At 45.6% G+C, this 24,399-nt stretch overlaps 1 protein-coding gene across 5 annotated transcripts in view; it reads left to right on the top strand.

Moving 5' to 3' along the window:
- Positions 1–24,399, top strand: part of LOC116966538 (PH and SEC7 domain-containing protein 1-like) — a 134,833-nt gene that overhangs the window by 56,142 nt on the left and 54,292 nt on the right. For 2 of the 5 annotated variants that reach the window (XM_033012876.1, XM_033012877.1), the window contains one exon: positions 5,937–6,452. In XM_033012876.1, the coding sequence (XP_032868767.1) occupies positions 5,937–6,452 (516 nt within the window). Of the gene's footprint in view, positions 1–5,936; positions 6,453–15,933; positions 16,620–22,721; positions 23,557–23,790; positions 23,845–24,399 lie in introns of those variants that run through there. The other 3 variants (XM_033012878.1, XM_033012881.1, XM_033012879.1) reach the window with 3 other exon arrangements.

Below are 24,399 nucleotides of genomic sequence, written 5' to 3' on the forward strand. Positions count from 1 at the left end.
TCAGTTGACAAGCCTATTGTTGAAAGAATTAAATATAGTTGATCATTAATGGGTCCAAGCTGAAATCTTTGAGTGAATTATGGGCTGACTATGCTTGGGACATCTGGAACTTGCCTCATTCAGGATTGTCCTGATCAAAGATCCTATAGCTCCGCTATAAGATCTTTGGTTCTGATGTCAGAGAGAGCCAGTGATGGCTGTAGATGTATTCCATCAGTTCCTTTTATTATTTAAAACAGGGAGCAACAGAGAAACATTGACTGTTTCTCTTCCAACTAATGCAGTCTGATCTGCTGAGTATTTCACACCCATTCTGTCTTGTGTCTGAGCAGTTAAGGAGACAAAAAGGTCAAAGCTCATGCCTGCAATGTATTCCCAGCTATTACCAAGATAGATAATGTAATGGCTTCCTGCTGTCAATAGGCTGCCCTTTAGCCCATTGCAACCAGCCCACTCTATTACACACAAGCCCTATTATTATGCCGTTGTGGCATAGGGTGGCAGGGTGGCTGTCCACGATAATGTGTTGAATATCAGTAATAGAGAGATTGTGTTACAGAGAGATTAATAAGCATTACAGTCCAGCAATTGGTTTGCAATTATCCTGGAAGGCAAACTAATCCACAATGTTACAGAAGCTAAACACTGCGCTGTGTAACAATAGTAATCTCACCCCAGTGTTCTTCTGGGCTCCATCAATATCCAGTGGAATAGTTCAATGGAAGTAGTTGCAGATGCTGGTTTTCACAAAAGGACACAAAGTGCTGGAGTAACTAAAGGGGTCAGGCAGCATCAATGACGATCTAGAACAGTGACATCTTGACACTGAACTAGTGGGGGTGATCAAACAGTGCTGCTGGGTATGAATAGACCTCTACATATTCAGGTTACCTGCTCTTGCTTTCCGTCAGTATCAGAATGACCATATCTCCAGTCATCTACTGGTTATTTTAGCTCAGTTCCCCACCCGTTGGTATGGTTGGACATGCTGTCAGCGACATACAAGACAGACAAAGGAACATAATCTGCCTCTGGGCTCACACTATTGGAGATTTTCCTTTGACCTAAGCATCCCTCCAGCTCCTTTATCTGCAATTTAAAGCAAATTTGCTTCTGTCTCCTCCAGCTATAATAAAACCACAGAGGGCAGGCAGGTTTGGTGGCCGATTAGGAAAAGGGGAGATGCAACGAGACCTGGGTGTCATGGTACACCAGTCATTGAAAGTAGGCATGCAGGTGCAGCAGGCAGTGAAGAAAGTGAATGGTATGTTAGCATTCATAGCAAAAGGATTTGAGTATAGGAGCAGGGAGGTTCTACTGCAGTTGTACAGGGCCTTGGTGAGCCCACACCTGGAGTATTGTGTACAGTTTTGGTCTCCAAATCTGAGGAAAGACATTCTTGCCATGGAGGGAGTACAGAGAAGGTTCACCAGTTCACCGAATGGCCTACTCCTGCACCTATTTTCTATGTTTTCTGTTTCTATGTTCCTGGTCATTTGGGTTCAGATGAGATTTTGCTGAGTTTACATTAAACAGAATGGGAATCTATTTCCCACACTCACTTTAAACACACTGGCTTCGATCCCCCACTCCCATTAAACTCATCGAGTACTCCGTCAGTCTGAAGAAGGGTCTCCACCCGAAACGTCACCCATTCCTTCTCTCCAGGGACGCTGCCTGTCCCCCTGAGTTACTCCAGCATTTTGTGTCTATCTTCGATTTAAACCCGCATCTGCAGTTCTCTCCTACACATTTTGAGTACTCCTTCATGTTCCGTTAAAGCTTGTTCTCCTTTATGTCCACCACCCTCATTAAAGTCACCAGGTTAACATTCTCGCAGTCTCTTTAAATTCTTCTTTCCAACGTTCCCTTTAAACGTACAGGAGCCCCGTCTCTCCGGCTGAGTTTCTCCAGCACTTTTGTCTACCTTCGATTTTCCAGCATCTGCAGTTCCTTCTTAAACATGGCCTTTCGCCAGCTCGCTCTTTAAATTCATTGGGTTCACTAGGAAACTGGTTATGCTACTGTGTTGCACTAAAAAATGAATTAAAGGTGGGTTGGAGTATTAAAATTGGTAATATCCAATAGTCCGGAAAATGTGTTTGTTCTGCACCATCAGAGGGTGCTGGATTATCGGAGTTTTACTACAACTGCAGCACTCTGACTCAGTGGTCCCTCTGCTGGTCGGTATTTGCATTGCAATGTGCATAATATTGGTCAATGCATTGATGGCAGCAAATGCTGGTCAAGCAGCACCAGAGGAGTGAGAAACAAAGTTAATATTTCAGGCAAAAGTTCCTCCATTAAACCCATCCTGAGTTGCTGGGAGTTTCCAGTATTGCCCATTTTATTTCCCATTTCCAGCATCTGACTTTATTTTATTTTCAACTCGGTTTGCAAGTTGGATTGGGATGCAAACGGATATTTCTTTCTACATCATGTGATGCAGGCATTGCTGGCAAAACCAGTATCTATTGCCTGTCTCTAACTCTCCTTGAGAATGTGTTTGCTTGAATCACTGCAGTCCTGCCAGTGAAGGTAGTCCCACAGAACCAAATCCCAGAGGGATTTTCAAAGACATTTGGACAGGTACATGGATAGAAAAGGTTTAATGTATGTACGCCAAATGCCTAGGACTAGGATGGATGGGGCATCTTGGTCAGCATGAGCAAATTGGGCCGAATGGCCTGAATCCGTGCTGTACGACTGTGGTTAGATCCTACGACAAGGAAAGATCTGCAAGGTGTTTCCAGGAATTCCTCACTGTTAAATAGGGGCCATTCAGCCCATTAAGTCTATGCCAGCTCACGGGGCATTCCCATCAATCCCATTCCCCGCTTATAGACACAGAATGCTGGAGTAACTCAGCGGCACAGACAGCATCTCTGCAGAGAAGGAATGGATGATGTTTCGGGTCGAGACCCTTCTTCAGAACCTGGGGTGAAGACCTTGGACATCTAGCAGCATCTCTGGACAGCAGGAATAGATGACGTTTCCGGTGGAGACCTTTCTTCAGACTGAACTTTGTTTTTGGCTCAAGATTCCAGCATCTGCAGTTTCCTGTATCTCACAAGACTCCTCTCTATTTTCTCGTGGTTCTTTAAATTATCCCAAGCCTGAGATTTTTTGGACACTCACTCTCCTGCCCTCGAGGGACCTTCGAGAACATTGGGCTTGGTCTGTGGAAATTACGTGCTAAAATGGTTTCAACTATACTCTGCGCTCTGTATCTTCCCTTTTGCTCTATCTGTTGTACCTGAGTTTGATTTGATTGATATGAGATGCCTGATCTGCTGGGAGAGAAGGCAAAGTAACAATTTTCACCGTACCGAAAGATGCTACGACTCTTTGGGCGACTGAGGCGACTACTCACAAACATGCAGGCGATCCCCCAGCGACCACCAGCGACCATGTGGCGGCAGCCTAGTTGTCTAAAAAAAATCGCCTTAGGTGGGACAGGCCCATTCAGCTCCTGCATTGTGCCAAGGTCTTCACCCCAGTTTGTAGAACAGCTCCCTCTACTGGCAGGAGAGTGAGTGCCCAAATCTCTCAGGTTCGGGATAATTAATAGAACCACCAGAAAATGGAGAGGAGTTTGGTGAGATACAAGAAACTGCAGATGCTGGAATCTTGAGCCAAAAGCAAAGTTCAGTCTGAAGAAAGGTCTTGACCCGAAACATCACCTGTTCCTGCTGTTCAGAGATGCTGCCTGTCCCGCTGAGTTATTCCAACATTTTGTATCTACTTCTAGAGGACCCCAGTGGGTCAGGCAACATCTGCAGAGGGAATTGGACAGATGACACCTCCGGTTGTGATCCTTCATCAGATGACCCAAACCTCATCTGTCCGTAGAGAGGGGTATTCGTCTGACAAAGTGAGTTGTGATCTTGGACATATTGCATGAAAAAGCGTTGGAGTTAGAAACTCGCTGGAGTATACAATCGAATGCTCCTGATTAGAACCCAGTCGAACCCGAGAGCATTCTCTATTTTCCAATCCCCACCACAATCCAGAGAGAAATGTTGTACCGTGCTGCACATTCATTGCTGTTGAGCCACAGCTGAGGACTCCTGATGTACTGAGCAGATAAACCAGTCCTGGATACAGCACTGATGTAAGGCATGGCACAGACTGATCCAAACCTGAACCTTTTATCAGAAAAAAAACACCCAACCTGACCCAAATGTGCCACAAATAATTGATAATGTGTTTACAGGCCTGTTATACGGCTACAAGTAAGAATGTTATAGTTTTGTTTTCGGTACATATAACAATTAAACATCCTGACACAAAATGTCAGCTATCATTTTTCTCCAGAGATGCTGCCTGACCCGCTGAGTCACTCCAGCAGTTTGTGACTACTCTTGGCTCTTGATATTATTGTCTTCGGATTTGACAGTTTTTTAATTAATCAGCCATTCCAGCATTGGGCCTCACACTTCCAACGGTTCAGTTTTATTTTCCATTTCTATTTCAGGTCAATCAGACTTTTAATTTGTATCCATCTGCCTCACCCTTCTAGAGATGTACACTGCAGCCCTCCCTTTGCCGGTCCTGTAGATGCTTACACAGTCATACAAGGATAAAGCACGGCATCAGTTCTTCACATCCACCATCAGACACCCAGTTACACTCATGCTAAATTAATCCCACATTCTCATCAGAGGTGGCACAATGGTAGAATGGCAATCTCACGCGCCAGAGACCCGGGTTCAATTCTGACCTTGGGTGCTGACAAGAGGTGTTTGCACGTTCTTCCTGTGGCCGCAAAGGAGTTTCCCCTGGGGGCTCTGTTTTTCCCCCCACATCCCATTTGTATGTTAAGTGGTTTCTGTAAGTTTGCCTTAGTGTGAATGGGTGATCGTTGGTTGGCGTGGACTCAGTGGATTGCAGGGCCTGTATCCATGCTGTATCTCTAAACTAAACTAAACTAAACTCAACTCAACTCCTCGCAGATCCAACCACTCACTGACGTTCTGGGGGAAATTTACATTAGCTGACTATCCTCCCATCCAGCACATCTGAGGACCAGTGGCGGACTGGGTCTAAAAATATTGGTTGCCAGGAGACAAAGGGGGCCCACCCACAACTACAATGTTATCATTTAACAGGGGCCCACTTGCCATCACTTGCTATCACTTCATCAGGGGCCCACTTGCCATCGGGCAAGCTGACACCCTGGCCAGTCCGCCACTGCTGAGGACTATGGGAGGACATAATCACATCAGGGAGAAGGAACAACCTCCACCCAGAAAGCACCTATCAGGCTTGAACCTGGATCACTGACGCTGTGAGAGTGGCTCTACCAGCTGTGCCACTGTGCCAGCCAGCTCTGATTATGGGTCTCTAACGTGAAACATTAATTCTGTTTCTCTTTCCACAGATGCTGCCTGACTGGCTGAGTGTTTCCAGTATTTTCTGGTTTTATTTCAGGTTTTTGTCATTTGTGGTTCTGTTTTATTTTTTTCTGTCACCACTTGAGTTATTCAGCCTTTCCAAGTGTCTGGCCAACCACTGACTTTAACTTGTGTAGGAAAAGAACAGCAGATGCTGGTTTAAATACTGACCTTACCTTCACCTTGGTCTTCACCCCTCCAACTTTCTCTGCAATGTAAAACTTGTTCCATTCTTAAATTTCCTCAGTTCAATTCAAAGGCCAACAATCTAAAACATTGAACTCTGACAAATACCATCTGACCTGCTGATCATTTCCAATACTCTGTGCTTTTTTTGTTACATTAGTTGAGTCCCATTGGGGTTGGCTTGGGTATACAGCGACTTTGGCTAAATACAAAAGGAAAAAATATATCCACAGCAATGGGGAAAGAGATGAGGAGTGAGACTAATTGGATTGCTCTATCATAAAACAGCCCAACTTAGGTGGGCTGATTGGCCTCGTTCTGTGCAGCATGTTTCAATGTCTTTGCCTTCTTCAGGTCACCAGACACAGAGGTCAAAAATCTGCTTCCATCTATGGCCTTGATCTGCATTTCCCGGAGCCTGTCTGAAGAAGGCACTGACACCTTCAGCAAACAGTTTGAGTGCATCCTGGAGTCTCAATGTGCCAAAGGCACCTCCTACACCAGCCTAGACTCAGTGGAAATTCTGGCCTCTCCAAAAAGGAGCCAGGGGAATTACTTCACCTTTGACTTTCCAGCGCTGACCTCGGAAATCCAGGAGCAGATCAAGGAGAATGCCCGTCTGATCGAAGAGAAGTTTTTACCCTGGCCCAGTGCTAATTCGTCCACGGACTCCAGAGTGGACTCGAGCTGGTCAGGAAGCCCCAGGTCCCAGGTGTCAAGAGTGGAGAGGAAGCCAAATGCCAACCCAATGGTGGGCTACAGCAAGTCGGAGAACCTTCTCACCAAGTGCCAACTCTACACAAGCAACAGCTTACTCAAGGGGGTCCGTGAAATGGACACTGATGACCCACAGTCAGATTATTCATCTAGGTAAGTTGCAAACTGTTCTGAACTTGGCCCCGTGATGGTTTCTGAGTTTGAACTGTACTACTGGCAAAGCAACAACATAGTCCAATCCTTATTTGTGACATTGCAAGAGTGGCTGGTGGAAATGTTGCCTCTCCGTTCCAGTGATCTAGGTTCAATCCTGACCTCTGGTGCTGTCTATGTGGAGTTTGCACATTCTCCCTGTGTTGGGTGCTCCTGTTTCCTCCCATACCACAAAGTCATGGTGAATGGAAGTTAATTGTCCCCAAGTGTATAGGTGAGTGGTGGAATGTGAAGGGAAATACTGGATATGTAGGGTGAATATAAATATAGGATTAGTGTAATGACTGCTTGATGCTGGCTTGAACTCAATGGGCCAAAGGGCCTGTTTCCCTGGTGATCTCAAGACTTTGCCCACTTGCTACCCCAGTAACTTTGTGATGCTCATTCCTGGACTGTTGTGGATCCATAATTTTAAATATTCCATCGATGACTAGACCTTCAGCTGCTTGGGCCCAAACTTCTGGAATTCCCTCCCTCAACCCCAATGTAGAAAAACCTATCTCTTGAATCAAGGGTTGGTCATTTCTCCCAATGTGTGATCATGCTGCATTTTTTTCAAAACTCATGTGAAGCATTTTGGGCTGTTGGTCCAGAGCACCTTGCCCTGAATGCTGCATCTAGCACAGAGGCTTAACCTGTTCAGATCCTCTGACAATACCATCACACCTTGAGGTACCCCAAGAATGATGTAAAGTAAAACTGTTGTAACTGGCAATTACATTAATGAAGAAAAACCTTTCCTTTTTGATGAGTAGCATAACCATCGAAGGATTGTTATGATATTTATTAAAATGTTGGATTCCATTTACATTACATAATGAATGTATCGCTATGTTGCTTGTGTGGGTTACCTCTTTACTCTTCGATTTTCTGAGGTCAAATCAATTAATAACTGACTGTTGGATGATGTTAATGAAACATGGTCTAACATCTTGGTGCCAACAATGTTTATTTGTGGTTGTGAGATAAACTAGAATTGATTTCAGAGTGTAAGATATGTGCGTGTGTTCAGTGTAACAATAGCTTAAGTGACCCTGTCTGCTCTCAATCTTTATGCTTTGGTTCAGCTAATACTTCATCCTTTTACTCGCCTCCCTTTTCTGGGCTGATGTTTGTGTTTTGCCGAATGCACATTTTTCATACTTAACTTTGCTATGTATTCAGTCACGGAGCCGTTTCAGGCTTGGATTAGCAATCTGGAGATTATGGGTTCAAATGCCACCAAAGGCAAATTGAGAAACTGAACTTTAATGAAATTAAAAATGGAAACCCCTGCTCCCACCCCACACCACCCCACCCCCCCCACCACCCCAACCTCACCAAGCCTCTCCTCCCTAGGTGGGTGAGCTGACAGATCAGACAGTGAGGGACACAGTGGAACAGCGAGTAGAACTGCTGCCTCACAGCACCAGAGACCTGCTTTCATTCCTGCCCTCAGGTGCGGTCTGTGTGGAGTTTGCATGTTCTTTCTGTCGCAGTGCTCACCGGAGCACAGTTCTTCCTTGTGCTCCGGTTTTCTCCCAAATCCCAAAGATGTGCTCATTGGTGGTTAATTGGCCTCTGTACATTCCCCCTTGTGTGTAGGTGGATGGTGAATTAATGTTGAATTGGTGTAAACGGGTGGTTGAGAGTCAGTATGGGCTCAGAGGGCTGAAGGGCCTATTTCTGTACCTTTCTCCCTTTGAATATGAAATCCCACCTCGTCCTCATCAGCCACCTAAGAACCCAAAGAACTGGATTAAAATAAGTCATTGTCAACTATGAGGGACATCTTAGCAAGCAGAGAGTAATCTAGATCCAAGGAATTGGAGTCTAGCAGACAATTGTAGGAGAGAATTTCTAAATTGTCATTAAAGATCCAGCAGGGTTGGGCAAGGCTCACTGCTAACGGGGTGGGATTAGTGGTGATTTTTCAGCGCTCGGACACGAATTTCATTGACCTATCTGGGACAAATGGCAATAAACTCTCTTGACTTGAGCCTGTCTTTAATAATGCCTGCCTATTGAGACACAGGTGGAGAAAGGATCCGCAGATGCTGCTTTAGACCAAAGATAGACACAAAAAGCTGGAGTAACTCAGCATCATTGGAGAGAAGGAATAGGTGACGTTTCGCGTCGAGACCCTTCTACACCCATCTGTTCTATTGGGTGTGCTGTGGGAAGGCCTGGTTTGGTTCCCTCATAGTGATCAAACAAACATGTCACATGGAAATTGGCAAGAGTTGGCATTTTCACAACAATGTTTCCACAGTCACCTTCGGTTAATGATTTGCTTTGGCAGGCTGAAGGTTGCATTCCACCAGTGCATGGAGGCGCAGAGTGCAGTAACATGCACCAATGTCACACGTCATAATCCCAGCCTTTCAGGGCAGCGGACCCCGAGCCAGGAGGGTCACTGACCTGGCATTGAGCTTGTCTGCCAACCTTCAGGGATAATAATGGAGCAGTAGGTTTGGCGGGGTAGGGGCCAGTGGTTGAAAGGTAGAAGCAGAATAATAACATGGTGAAAAACAACAACAGAACAGGCCCAATGCAAGATTAATTTACAGCCTTGGTAGGCGATGCACCATTTTTCTGAATCCACTCAAGATGTCAAGAGATTACATGTGGAAAAATATTATAGAGACGGACCTAAAGTGCTGGAGTTACTTAGCGGGCTAGGCAACATCTCTGGAGAACATGTATAGGTGTTGTTTCCGGTCGGGACCTATCTTCCGAATATGGTGGGGGGTGGGCGGGTGGGGGAAGAAAACTCGAAGAGAGGGGCAGGCCATAGCCGGGCAAGTGATAGGTGGATACAGGTGAGGGGATATTTGACAGGATGAGGCCAGAGATGAAAAGACAAAAGGTGTGAGATCATTTAAAACAATTAAAAAATAAACATTGAAGGGGTGACGTGGAACGAAGAATCCACAGAGCAGGAGACGTTGAGTAATGTGAGATTGGGAGTAACTCGGGGTGTGGATATAGACATGTTAGGCCAAATGGCCTCCGAGAGATTCAAAGAGATGACCTAAAGCAAACTCGGAACAACAAACTAGGAGCAACAGGCCAGGCAGCACCTGTGGAAGGAGCAGGACAACATTTCGGGCTGAGACCCTTCTTCAGAGTTAAAACATCCTGGTCGAAACTCGGTCGCGAGCCAAAATTGCATCTGTCATTTTCCCTCCGCAGGTGCTGACTGATCGTGGAATCCCCCCCCCAATACTTTGCTTATGTCTCAAGATTCCAACATCTGCAGTCTCAAATCTATCCAGCTCAGCAGAGTTAAGGGCCTCTCCCATAGTACGAACTAATTCAAGAGTTCTCCCGAGTTTCCCCTGATTCGAACTCGAAGAATTACGGTAATGGTTGCTCGTAGGTACTCGGGGCTCTCGTGGACATTTTTCAACATGTTGAAAAAACTTCAGGAGCTTACCGCGTTTCCCGAGTACCTGCCGTTAGCGTTACGAGCCGCTAAGAGACGTCCCGAGCTCCGACGTACTCGCTACGTACATTCTACGTACTTACCACGAGTTTGATTTTTTTTTAAACTCGGGAGAGCTCTTGGGTAAACTCGTATAGTGGGACAGGCCCTTAACCAATGCATCAAATCTTGGTGAAGTGTTCTTGATTCTTTCATATCACACTGCGGTGATGGTGACTTTGAGAAGATACTTTCTTTGCGCACACACAAATGTTCCTCCTGAAGCACAGGAATGTTCAGATACAATAGTGGCATCTAAGAGATTTTTGGATGGGCATGTGGATATGCGGGGGATGAAGATCACATGCGGACCAAAGGAGATAGGTTTAACCTGCAATCCTGTTGAATGTGGACATTGCAGGCCGGGCTGGTTCTGGTGCTGTACTGTTCTATGTGAAAATATAGGTCACATATTCTCTTAAATGACAGGGAGAATTCTGACCCTCTCCCATGTTGTATCTGACCACTTTCCCGAAGTACAGATCCAGTTCCCTTTTGGAAATTCCTGTTGAGTCTGCTTCTGCTGCCCTTTCACATAGCGTGTTTGAGTGCAGAACAACTTGCTCGATGAAACAAAAATGTGTCCTCTAACAACCCTAGTAGGTCGGCAGAGGTTTACCAGAATAGCAAAGCATGAGCTGTGAGGGTGTATTGCGCAGACTGCAGTGGTACGGTGGTACATTCAAACCCTACAGCAGGTATCGAGCTGAGAGAATGCTGACTTGTCACTGGTGCCTTTACATGAGGCATCACTCTAAACTCCTGTTAGTTCAGGTGCTTATTTAACCTTGGGAATTCCGCCATCATGAAATAGAACTGGGAACCTCCTGATGCCCTGGCAAACATCCCACCCTCCACATTCGCCAGCAGGAGTAGAGAAACACACAGTGTAGGATTGAGTTGTGTGCAAGGTAGTATCTGACTTTGCCTCTTAAAACAGTCATTGTGTGTTAAACACTTTGGAATGCTTCAGGGAGTCTTTACAGACTGTTGTGTCAATACAAGTCTTTCTTGCTTTATGACTGTGTTATTATTTTGAAAACAGCCAAGTACAATTCAGCACCAAAGGGTTAACTAATTGTTTTGTAACTCTGTACTCCTACAGAAAGGGACAATACTCTATTGAATGTACTGTGTCTGAGTAAAGAAAGTCTCCAGTGTATGGGGAGATGGCACTGGCACAAGGCCAAAGAAGGGCAGGCTGCCTGCCTTCACTTCCTGGTGGTGTCCTTTAAAAATAATCTACAAGTGAATGTGTGGTCTAATTTAAAATGAGGTTAGGTGTTGTGTGGTCCCGAAACAGGAGATCTGCTGTCTGGTCTTCGAGTGGGATGCACAGAGCTAAATCAGCTCTCTGCAGGTATGTGGTTAATGATGACACGTTGCTTGGAGCCATCTCAGTCCTTGCATTTGAACTCTGCACAAAATTGTCTCGTTTGATTGTTGTTGTCCTTAGTTTCCTGCAAGTTTCAACTGCAATGCAGAAGCAAGTATCAAGGGAGTGCGACTTAAATGGATTGTCGTCAGTAAGTTGGTTGGAGCAAATGGGACGAAAATTAGGACAGAGTTTAGGTCAAGCTTGAAGTACAGTACTACAGTACATTCTGCACACCATGGTACAGAAACTCTTCAGCTGTGTGGAGAATTATGTTAAGCAGGCCATGTGATGTCTCTAGTGCTGTAAAATTCTTCAGTGTCGATGTCCAAGGTGTCATGTGCTGGTAGCTCAGTCCTATATCTTATAGCTTTCCATGATGCCATCCACCACTTCAGAATGTACAGTGTAAAGCTGGTAGGCCACGTACCTACATCACTGGGTGCGAAGGAGAAACTCTAGGATGAGGTGAAAGGAAGACCCAATACATGAGAGAATTAAGACATGAAACACCACTGGAAGGTTTTCAGAGATTCGCCAGGACTGGAAGACCTAGGTCAAAAGGAAAGATTGGATAAGCTGGTGTTTTTATCGATTGAAATATATAGCATGGAAGCTGACCCTTTGGCCCATCGCGTCCATGCTGGCCAGCGATCATCCCAGTCACACCAGTTCTATGTTAGCCCGCTTTCTCATCCATTGCCTGGGCACTCTGGGAAATTTAATGAGAGACCAATTAACGTACAAACCCGCACGTCTTTGGGATATTGGAGGAAACCTGCACAGTCACAGGAAGAACATGCAAACTCCACTCAGAGAGCATCCGAGTTCGGGATCTGATGTTGGTTTCATTGGAACTGAGAGGAGACTTATGCCAGGAGGTGACTTTTAATGCAAGTGGCAGAAGGATCAGAGGGGTGATGAGGAAAACGTTTTTCACCCAGGCGGGGTAGTTAGCTGGAATTCACTGCCTGAATGTGAGGTCGGAGCAGTAAACATCATCCCGTCTAAATGGTCCTTGGATGAGCACTTGAAGAGCAGTGACCAGCCAGGCTCTGGAACCAGGTCTGAAAGGTGCAATAGGTGGGCAACTTTCAACCATCATGGCCATGATGTGCAAATTACTTCCTTCAATGCTGTCATTTGTCTGAGATCCTATGAGTCAGCAGTCTTGCAGCCTATTATGAATGATAAATGAGAGAGGGGGGAGGGGGGGAGGGGGGAGGGTGGGGGGGTAGTAACTAGATTGTACAATCATAGGATGAACAGCAAAGGGACTGAAGATGAAACGGCTGATGTCAACTCTGCAGAGAGAAGCTGAATCACACTGAGCATTACCGCTTTTCACGCCCGCCCATCAAAGTACCAGATACTCAATTAGATATTACTGCTCTTTCAAAAACTCTAATTTTATCTCTTGTAAGAAAGCACATAAATGAAGTACTGGTAAATTAAGTAACACTGGGCACAACAAACTTTAGTGAATTTCTGGACATTTAGAAAAGGTCATTTATAATTCTCGGCACTGAAATAAACTGGTTATTTTCCAAGTGCAAGTGTTGTACCAAAAACCACGTGAGATGTTGTGATCTCAAACTCGTGAGGAACAGAGGAAATATATGCAATAGTAAATGTTAAAAGGAATTTGGAATAAATGCTTAAAGAGGTATCAGGGAAGGATGCCTTCTTGAATGACCTTTCAAAAACCCTATATGGGCACAGAGGGAAGAATACTTGGTCTGCCCACATCCAGTACATTGAATGTAGATTGTGTTTCCTTGCCTAAATATGGATACACTTGTGAGAAAGGGAGTGCAGCAAAGATTTAAGGACCTGTCCCATTTTCACGACCTAATTCATGACCTTTTTTCCTCGTGGACATTTTTCATCATGTTGAAAAAACGCCACAACCTACTTGATGCCACGAGTACCTACGACTAGCATCACGACCTACCTACAACCTTGTGATGACCATGCTGCGAGTATGAGTCAAGGGCAAACTTGGCAGAGGTAGTGAATTAGGACTTGCCATCGCCCGCCGGGGGCTTTAACATCGGGAGAAGAATGGAACACTGGGGAGAGACAAGACTTTGCCTTCCATCACATTGAGGAGGAGATTCACTGTGATGGATGTTTGTGTAAATTGTGTTGGTTGTGTGTCTTGGTTCTTTTCTTGCTGTATGACTGCAGAAACCAAATTTCGTTTGAACTTCATACTTGAGGTTCAAATGACAATAAATAAATTGTACAATTGTGAAAGTGGGACAGGCCCTTTACCAGACTGGTTCTTGGGATGGCAGGTCTATCTCGTGGGGAGAAAATGTATCGGCTAGTCCTCTGGAGTTGGAAAGAATGAGGCGTGAAACGTTCAAAGTTCTCAGATGGTTTGGCACTGTTGATGCAGGGAGAATGTTTTCTCTGGTTGAGAGTCAGGCTCAAAATAAGGGGTAGGCTATTGAGGACTCAGATGGAGTGGAGAAATGTCTTCACTGAATGGGCAGTGAGTCTGTGGAATTTCCTACCCTGGAGATCTGTGTCGCTGACTGATTTTAGAACAGATTTCTGGATATTCGCGGAACCAAGGGAAATATGGATAGAGCAGGGAAATGGTGTGAAGTTGATCTAGTTGATGTCAGAATGGGCTTAAGGGGCTGAATGGTCTACTTCTGCATTTCCTTTGGTGTTAATGGCCTACTCTTGTACTAGCCCCATTCTTATTTTTGGTCAGCCCACCCGCATCGAGGTTGACTTGCTTCCACTCTGGTTCTGAGGTGAAAGATAGGGCTATAGACTTTCAGCAGAAGGGCTAGTAATTTCTGAGGTGGTGCACTATTTCTGACATTTATGCACGGCCTGTGTATGGACTCCAGGTTCGCAATAACATCCCAAATGTTCTTTCTCCATTTTGACCAGTCATGAGTCAGAGATGTTGCATTTCTTCAAGGACGCTTTGAGGACCAGCCTCGAATCTTCCCTGACCTCCTAGTGATCACCCTGTGGATGATCAGCCTTGATCGCAGTGAATGGCGGTGCTGGCTCAAAGGGCCGAATGGCCTACTCCTGCACCTATTGCCTAATAACCTTTTCTTGTGACATAACTCAGAGTAGTCTATCTAATGTTTGTGGTAATGGATCAATGATTCAGGGTCTTGCTGTTAGTCTCATAACTTGAAGAGTGCACTATCTTTCCTCCAGAATGTCTTTGACATGTGCAGACCACATCATGGATTCCAAATCCCTCTGAGTGACTCTAACACTGTGGGCAATCTGTGCATTCCTACCAAGGGGTTGCATGGGGGGGATTCTTGTTGGGAGAAGACCATTTAGAGAGGGAGAGGGGAAGGAGAGGAGAAAGAAGGGATGGAAGAGAGAGGAAAGAGGGAGAGTGAAGAAATATACACAAGAAAAAGGGAAAGAGCAAGAGTGAACAAAAGGGAAAGAGGGAAAAACTAGACAAATGATGAAAGAATGGGTCGACTAGGCTTGTATTTTGGAGTTTAGAAGGATGAGAGGAGATCGTAGAGAAATAGATTAAAATCTTAAGGGATTGGACAAGCTAGATGCAGGAAAAAGATTCCCGATATTGGGGGGGGGGGGGGGGGGTAGTCCAGAACCAGGGCTCACTGTTTAAGAATAAGGGGTAGGCCATTTAGGATTGAGATGAGGAAAAACTTTTTCACCCAGTGAGTTGTGAATCTGTGGAATTCTCTGCCACAGGAGGCAGTGGAGGCCAATTCACTGGATGTCTTCAATAGTTAGATTTAGCTCTTTGAGCTAAAGGGATCAAGGGATATGGGGAAAAAGCAGAAACGGGGTACAGATTTTGGATGATCAGCCATGATCACATTGAAGGACTTGAAAGGCAGAATGACCTACTCCTGAACCTATTTTCTATGTTTCTATGAGAGGAAGAGAGAATTGAAGAGAAAAAAGAGAGGAAAGTGAGTCAGAGGGAGGGAATGGAAGATGGAGGGAGGAAGAATAGACAATAGGTGCAGGAGTAGGACATTCGGCCCTTTGAGCCATTCAATGTGATCATAGCTGATCATCCCCAATCAGTACCCCGTTCTTGCCTTCTCCCCATATCCCCTGACTCCACTATCTTTAAGAGCCCTATCTAGCTCTCTCTTGAAAGTATCCAGAGAACCGGCCTCCACCGCTCCCTGAGAGAATTCCACAGACTCACAACTCTCTGTGAGAAAAAATGTTTCCTCGTCTCCGTTCTAAATGGCTTGCCCCTTATTCTTAAACTGTGGCCCCTGAGAGGAAGTGAGTGTGAAGAGAGAGGTAGAAAGAGTGTGCGGAAAGGGGAGAGAGAAATGGAGATGGAAATGGAGAGAGAGGATCTGCATGTGAGAGTCACAGGACAGAGAACCAGCAACTAAAACGAAATCATTGACAGGAATGAGGCTTGTGGTGATCAGTTTACAAGTGGACAGATATGGAGACCAGTCTCTCACTTGCACCCACCTCCTTTCCTAACTCCACCTCCGAGGAAAGTTTGGAGGGAGGGGTTGACCTGACCTGACACACACACACACAGTTGTGTGAGGTGGACAATAGAAGAATGAAGGCCTGGTGAAGGGGGGGTGTGGTTGGTGGTTGGTGGGTGGGTGGGGGCGAGTGCAGAGATTTGCACGGTTTGCAAGTAAACCTGACGAGAGATTGGGTGAGGCAGCTGAGACGGGAACAGCGTGAAAGAGAGGCTGGCGTGAGAGAGAGGGGGAAGGAGGGAGAGTGGAAGAGAGAGAGAGAGAGACCAGACCAGACCAAAGACGAGTGCAGGGAGGAATGGGGCTGAAGGGGTCTCGGTGCGTCTGTCCTCTCTGCAAACTCCGAGGGACGGTGTGAGCGAGGAGCTGGTTTGCAGTGTCGGTCCCGGCCGGGGATGTCAAGGTCAGGGTGCTGAGCAGGCATGAGACACAGAGAGTGTGTGTGCGGAGAATGCCTCTAGCGCTCCGCACAGCTGGGCTGCTGTGGCTGCGATCCAGTCGCAGCTGAGACACACACACAGAGAGACAGAGACAGAGAGAGACCGACTGCGGGAGACGCTGAGCCAGGCTACAGTCCAGCAGCCCACCTGCCCATGGCTGCCGGAGGGACTTGGGTCCGAGTGGGGGTCACCTCAGAGAACATCCCACCCCACCCCTTCTCCAGGCATAAGCGCTGACTGAGCGGCTGCTGCAATGGGTGATGCCGCCGTGGGGTCCCTGTGCTGTTGGCAGCGGTCCGGACATTCCGGGCCCGTCCTTGCCACTGGCGAGCTGTGAGTATCAGACTTCTATTTCCCCTCCTCACCCTGTTAACCCCTTCCATCTCCCACCCTTGCACAACTGCCACTTAACTGTGTTTCTTTTATGAAGGATATTATTAAAGCAGAGATAGATAGATTCTATCTGATCTGGTATTTTGTTGGTTCACACGCTCATATAATTAATGTTTTATTTTTATTAATGTTTAGTGTTTTCTGAGTCATTCGTAACTGTCACTGTATGTCATGTTGTTACTTGTGCGCGGAGCACCAAGGCAAATTCCTTGTATGTGAATACTTGGCCAATAAACGTACTTATGTCCTTATTCTTGATTAGTACGGGGTGTCAGGGGTTATGGGGAGAAGGCAGGTGAATGGGGTTAGATAGATCGGCCATGATTGAATGGTGGAGTAATAATGGATGGGATTTATATAGCGCCTTTCTAATACTCAAGGCGCTTTACATCGCATTATTCATTCACTCCTCAGTCACACTTGGTGGTGGTAAGCTACTTCTGTAGCCACAGCTGCCCTGGGGCAGACTGACGGAAGCGTGGCTGCCAATCTGCGCCTACGGCCCCTCCGACCACCACCAATCACTCACACACATTCACACACAGGCAAAGGTGGGTGAAGTGTCTTGCCCAAGGACACAACGACAGTATGCACTCCAAGCGGGATTCGAACCGGCTACCTTCCGGTTGCCAGCCGAACACTTAGCCCATTATGCCATCTGTCGTCATGTCATGTTGTTACTTGTGGGCGGAGCACCAAGGCAAATTCCTTGTATGTGAATACTTGGCCAATAAACGTACTTACTTATGTCCTTATTCTTGATTAGTACGGGGTGTCAGGGGTTATGGGGAGAAGGCAGGAGAATGAGGTTAGATAGATCGGCCATGATTGAATGGTGGAGTAGACTTGATGGGCCGAATGGCCTAATTCTGCTCCTATCGCTTATGAACTTAAACACCTAACGGGGAACGTTCTCCTGAAGGCCTCGCAAGCTGGGAAGGGTACAGAGAATAGACACAAAAAAACTGGAGTAATTCAGCGGGACAGGCAGCATCTCCGGAGAGAAGGAATGAGTGACGTTTGGGGTCGAGACACAGAGAAGATTTTCGAGGATGTTGCCAGGACTCGAGGGCCTGAGCTACAGGGAGAGGCCGAATAGGCTAAGACTCTATTCCTTGGAGCGCAGGAGGATGAGGGGTGATCTATGAACTGAATGAAATTTTCAGTTATCATAGATTGAAGCATTCTGAAACAAATATAAAATAATCTTACTTGGATGACCTGAAATTAAAGCATATAATTAGTTAGTTACCTAATTGTAGCTAATTTCAGACTTCAATTACTAGATCTAAACATCTATCCATTTCTTAATAAATGATTAACATTTTTAAATAGCCTAAATGTCCAAATAATATTCACAAATAATTCACAATAAAACATGATTTTTAAATCTCATTTACATTAATTTATAGGCCAAATGGAAGGAATTTAGTGTTTAATTGCTGTAAATAAATGCCCATTTAAATCAGCTTTCCAGTGGGTCCCTGTGGAACGCGCTGGTTTAGAACGTTCACATTGCGGTAGATTTGTGCCTCAAATGCCGAGAAAAATACTGCGCGATATAATGGGGCCAAATTGAGCTACTCGCAATAGTAAACTTTGTATAACGGCATCTTTAGAAGCCCTTTTTAATGTAAAAATATACATGGTGTATAAAAGCATGAGAGAAATAGATTGTTTAAACGCATCGAGTCTCTTGCCCAGAGTGAGGGAATTGAGAACTAGAGGGCATGGGTTTAAGGTGAGGGGGGGTAAAGATTTCAAAGGAATCTGAGGGGTAACTTTTTCCACACAAAGGTTGGTAGGTGTATGCAAAGAGCTGCCAGGGAAGGTAGTTGAGGCAGGAACTATTGCAATGTTTTAGAAACATTTAGACAGGTACATGGATAGGATAGGTTTAGAGGGAAATGGGCCCACGCAAGTGGGACTTGTGTAGCTGGTACATGTTGGCAGGCGTGGGCAAGTTGGGCCAAAGGGGCTGTTTCCACGCTGTATCACTCTCTGACTCTCTTTGGGCCTCCCAGCCATGGCTGGTGGTCCTGTAGGTGAGAGGGTAGGAGTGTGGGGATTCAATCCTGAGTCCCCCCCCCACCCCCCCCTGCAAGGTGGGTGGAGAGTATCCCAGGACTCCTGTCTCACTCAGTACTAGGATCAACATGCCATTCAGCCTTTTTTGTAGGGTCCTGCTGTGCATACATGTTTCAGCACCACTGGCCTGTGAACCCAGTTGTATTTCTCAGAGAAATTCATTGCCAACACTGGGTGGCGCAGCAGGGGGAGCAGCTGCCTCACAGCGCCAGAAACCTGGGTTCAAATCCGATCTCGGGTGCTGTCCGTGTGGAGTTTGCATGGGTTTCCTCCAGGTGCTCTGATTTTCTACCAAATCCCAAGGACGTGCGGGTTTATAAGTTAATTGACCTCTGTAAATGGACTCTGGTGTGTAGCGAGTGGATGGGAAAGTGGGATAACATAGAACTAGTGTGAACTGATGACCGATGGTTGACCTGGACCTGATGGGCTGAAGGGCCTGTGTTCAACCTTTATCTAAACTAAACAATTGGCTTGAGATGGTTCTGAGAAGATGCAGGCAATGTGTAGATGCCGCATAATTCTGAATGAAGAAGGGTATTGACCTGAAACATCACCTATCCGTGTCCTCCAGAGATGCTGCCTGACCTGCTGAGTTAATCCTGCTATTTGTGTCCTTTTGCAACCTAATTCTTGTTTGCTGTTGGCCAGAGGGGAATGAACCCAGTGCTTCCTCTGGGGGCATAGTGGTGCCACAGTGCAGTTTCACACTAGCCGTTCAGAGGTTAAAAGCAGGAACACTCAGCAGGTCTTAATTTTCAACTCTTAATTTTTGTCAATGGCCCTTCGTCAGAACTGTGACCTGACACGAGTTCAAGACCCACCGTGACGGACAGGAAACTTACTTGTAGCTAATAACTCAGAACTCAAAGCAAAACTTGCCTGGTGGCTATGTTGGTCACAAAGGTATGGGGCTGTTGTATAAAATAAATAATTTCATAAAATAAATAACTTCACAGATGCTGCCTGACCTGCCAAGTGTCTCTAACACCTTGTATGTTGCTCGAGATTCCGGATTTTGTAGTTTTTGTGTCTCTGTCATGTTCTCCATCTACGACCACAGGTTTGGAGCTATAGTCCATACTTATCTCATTTCCATGATTAGCGTCCATTTGCAACTGGAGTTTTGGTGACGGCTCTGCCAGACAATCAATGAAATTCCATCATAAAATGGCTTTGATTATTTCAGAATGTACTTTATTCACAAAAATTCCAAAAGGGCCTCTCCCACTTAGGCGACTCTTTAGGCGACTGGCAGGGACTAGTTTTAATGAAATTCACCTACGACACCTGGCGACAACCTACGACAACCTACAACAACCTACGACAGCAAAAATTGTCGCCACTGTCGCCGAAAATTTTTCAACATGTTGGAAAATTTGTGGCAGTCACCTGTGGTCGCCCCAAAAATCGCCTAAGTGGGTGGGCCCATTATGCATTCAATGCTGAATGATCATCAGCATAACACTTTCATAAATCCATGCCCTTACTTCACATTTGCACCTTATCAGCTTTCAAGTTTTCGGCAAATAATTCTCCGGATTTTGTCGTGACAGCATCTATGGGGAGAATGGGCAGACAAAGCTTCAGACCTGGTCCCTTTATTCAGACTGATGGAAACCATCAGAAAACTACACAGCACAGACACAGGCTGGAATAAACCAGCTTTAAATAGATTAAGAACATTTCCAATGGTGACCTGAAAGGTCTCTGGCCTGAAACATTAATTACGTTTCTCTTTCTACAGATACTGCCTGACTAGCTGAGTGCTTCTGATTTTCTTTCAGATTTCCAGCATCTGCAGTGCTTTCAAAAAGAGCAGAAAAAGGCTCATATTTTACAGGCCCTTCTGTGAACTTAAGACTTTCCAACCAGCAATAGAGCTGCTGAATACTTTTGAGGCGTAGTCACCGTTGCAATGTAAGAACGTGACAACTGGTTATCTTAGCAAGCTCCCAGAAATAGCAGGTGATGACTATTTTGTGTGACACTGTTTGGGCAGTAAAAATTAACTGGGACATGAGAGAGAAATTTCTGATCATTTTAGAGAGAGCAGTTGTTCCTAGTTTTACATTCATCTGAAGTACTCCAGCAGTATACATCATCTCTCAGTGTTGCATTGGTGTGTCAGTACGAATCTTGGGCTCAAGTGCCTGGGGTGGGACTTGCATCCATTACCCACTGAGTCACAGCTGACAGTTCAATGTAGACTAATGGTCTTTAAGTCTGTCGGTGGTAACATTGAACCTTAAGGGCCTGTCTCACTTGGGCGTCATTTGCATTACCACCGACAGACTTAAAGACCATTAGTCTATAATGAACTGTCAGCTGTGACTCAGTGGGTAATGGATGCAAGTCCCACCCCAGGTTCTGTGTTACTAATGGAGTGTTTATCGAAATAAGTTGGGGCATGAGACTAATTGGAGAGCTCCTCATTCAAAGAACTAGCAAGCATGGACCCAGTGGGCTAAATGGACTTTGCTATCGAATTCTATATTAACAGCCATTTAACATAAAATAATATTTAAGAACTCAAAAGATTTGCATTGGAGTAGGAAGGTGATGTTGACCTTGCAGAATATGGAAATGTCTATTCCTGCCTCTGTTTTCTATCTATTGAAGTTTTGGGATCTATCTTTGATGTGTTGGGATAGGAGGCTGAAGAGGTGACTTCATTGGGGTAGTGCCACAGTAGTTTGTGGAACAGTAACAATATCAGTGATGGTGTCTTAGACATGTCTGTCAGATTAAAGCCTTTTATTTACGTGGAGTTTTGTCACTTTCAGCTTTCCAAAGAGACCCTTCCCTTCTATTGCCACTAACAGTAATTCACTTGCACGTCTTCCAATCAAACAGCTGGTGCTCAGGATGTGGTCTCCCAGATGTTGGAGAAACCAAATGCAGATTGTGTCACCACTTTGCAGAACACCTCCATTCAATCCACTCGGGTGACTCTTATCTCCTGGTTACTTTTCACATTAATTCTTCATCCCTTTCCCACTCTCCTATGGTATTCCAATAATGTTCAAAATAAGCTGGTGGACCAGTACTTCATCTTCTCTCGGCAGCCCTTTGAAATCAATATTGGACACAAATTCAGATAACCAGCCTTTCCTGTTTGTGTTACAATTGGCCACTGGTGATATAGGATCATCTACTTGTAACAATGCTTCAGTTGTCCTGAATTCAGATGCTGCCTCATCGGTGGGGAATTTCTAGCATTACCTCTTGTTTCAGATTTCCAGCATCTGCTGTACTCGGCAATTACAGTTTCATCATGTTCTGTTTGTCTAACTTGCTGTCCGTCTATTGTCCAGGTAGCACCAAATGCACTGGGTCATCTGCTCAGCCCTGGTCTTCATTCTATCACCGATACTTCTCGTTCTCTCTCTATCCATCACCCTACCCCCAACCTGAAACCCACTTCCACTCTCACAGCTCCAGTTCTGCTGAAGGGTTAATGACCTGATACATTAACTCACGGATGCTGTCTGATCTGCTGATCATTTCTAACACTTGCCTCTTCCACTGTTATGCTTTGCTCCCTGCCATTCTGTCAATTCTCTATCCACGCTGCCATCTACCATCCTTTTAAATCCATGGTCGTCAATTCCAATGACTTCTTCCACTTCTTCTTCTTCTTCTTGCGTATGGCGTGCACAGCCTAAAGTTGTAGGACAACTTGTTCTATTTGCTCTTATTTGATTGTGCACGCCGGGTTGATTGCATTAGTCGAAACAGGGCGGACCACGTGAAGGTTGCAATCTCCCACCCCAATTCCAATAACAATGATGTGGCACATTGTCAAACGTCTGTTGGAAATCCTTATTCACCACGACTGGTGCATTGTCCCTCTTCATTCTTTTCTCCTCATTTCTTTGGATCGGACCACTCATACGCTGCGAGTGCAATGTCCACGGTCAGTGGTTCTGTTATTTATTTGTGTATTTAACAATTATTTTTGCTACTGGTTTACAATGATGGATGGTTTGATTCATGTGCTTGATATTTGCCACCAGAAGGTAGGAGGAGGAGAATCTAGAATGTGCCGATATTGACTCTTAATCCCTGAGAGCATTCTGTATTTGGATAGGTGTTTGTTAGGAGCATGTCAATAACTGGACGATCATGAGAGCAAGAGAATATTTGGTGAGGGTCAAGGGAGCATGTGAATATTTGCAGAGGATCATAGGATAATGTCAATATTTATTTACAAATATGTCTATTTATGGAGGATTGTGGGAGAAAGTCAATAAATGGGGACATTCATAGGCTGTTCTAATAATAATTAGGACTTGCATGTACGCACCATTTCTTCTGACTTTAAGATGTCCTAATTTAGTCTTCTGCCGATTAAGTACTTTTGAAGTGTAGGTACTGTTGCATTTGCAGTGGATCATTAGTGTGCATCAGTATTTGCAGGCGATTTCTCAGAAGTTTGGCGGGTTTACTCTGTCTGAGCCGTTGGTGGGGGCTGCGTGAAGTGAACGCTGAAGCCTCCATGAGTCCAGACGGCATCATTCGCTCCCAAGACTCCCGTCTCCTTCACCCCATAACAGGAGCAAGGAATGTTTCCACCAGTTCAGCAGTACTATGTCCAGTGGCTGTGGAAGGCCAAACCTGGCAGATACTAGGGGACAAGGAAGGACACACAAGAGAAGTGGTCAAACAGCCGAGAGAAGGAGAAGACCTTGGCATTGGTCAGCTCGGAGGGAGTAGAAGATAGAGCTGAGGTGGAACCAACAATGACAATCCGCTGCCAATCAGGAGGAGGAGGAGCGAGGGTTTGGTAAGGGACTGAGTTATTTGGTCATCTGACCAATGCATGCTTCATTGTTTGTAAACACCATTGCATGCAATATTTTCCAGTGAAATTATTCCATTGTAAATAGCACATCATTATTGATGCATTGACAGCCTTAGGCTGAAGTGACCTAGTTTTACAGCTGACACTTTCTGCTGGGGGATCAGCCCAGTGCAGTCCGTGATTATATTCACCCACAGCCTTATTTCTTCTTTCTAGATGCTGCTGGTCCATTGGGAGAGAGGGAAGAGGAGGAAACGGGCATCATCCCAGGTGAGAAATGCATAGGCTGCTGACTGACGCAGGGACGTAGGGTGATGCATCAGACCTGAAGGCGAGAGAGACCCAACATCATGCTGCTTGCTACCCAGCTGGTTGAAGGGAGTGGGGTAATGGCCTACAATGTGGATGGGGCGGCTGGAGCTGCTGGCTTTGACCTTGTTCTGAGGATGATGGACAGAAATGGAGTCCATTGCCCGAGGAAACCAGGTCACAAATGACCCAGCATGTTTACCCTCCAGTTAACCTGCTGAGGCTTTCTCCAACCTCGCCCCACCTCCTTTCCTTCACTCCACCAAAACCAAGGCCACTCAACCTTGACTCAGTACTATCTCTGAGCCATAAGGTTGTGGATTCAAACCCCACTCCAGAGCGCAAAGTCTAGGCCAGCTCCCTGCTGATGGAGGGAGTGCCGCACCAATGAAGGTACCTTTTGTCAGAAGAGACATTGAACTGTGGCCTTCTCTGTGGACATAAATGACCCCGAGGCAAGACTTCAAAGAAGAGCAGGCAAGTAAGAAGCCACTGGTTTGGCCACAAGGAGAAGAT

The sequence above is a fragment of the Amblyraja radiata genome, chromosome 37 (genome assembly GCF_010909765.2).
Source record: "Amblyraja radiata isolate CabotCenter1 chromosome 37, sAmbRad1.1.pri, whole genome shotgun sequence".
In the NCBI taxonomy this organism is placed as follows: domain Eukaryota; kingdom Metazoa; phylum Chordata; class Chondrichthyes; order Rajiformes; family Rajidae; genus Amblyraja; species Amblyraja radiata.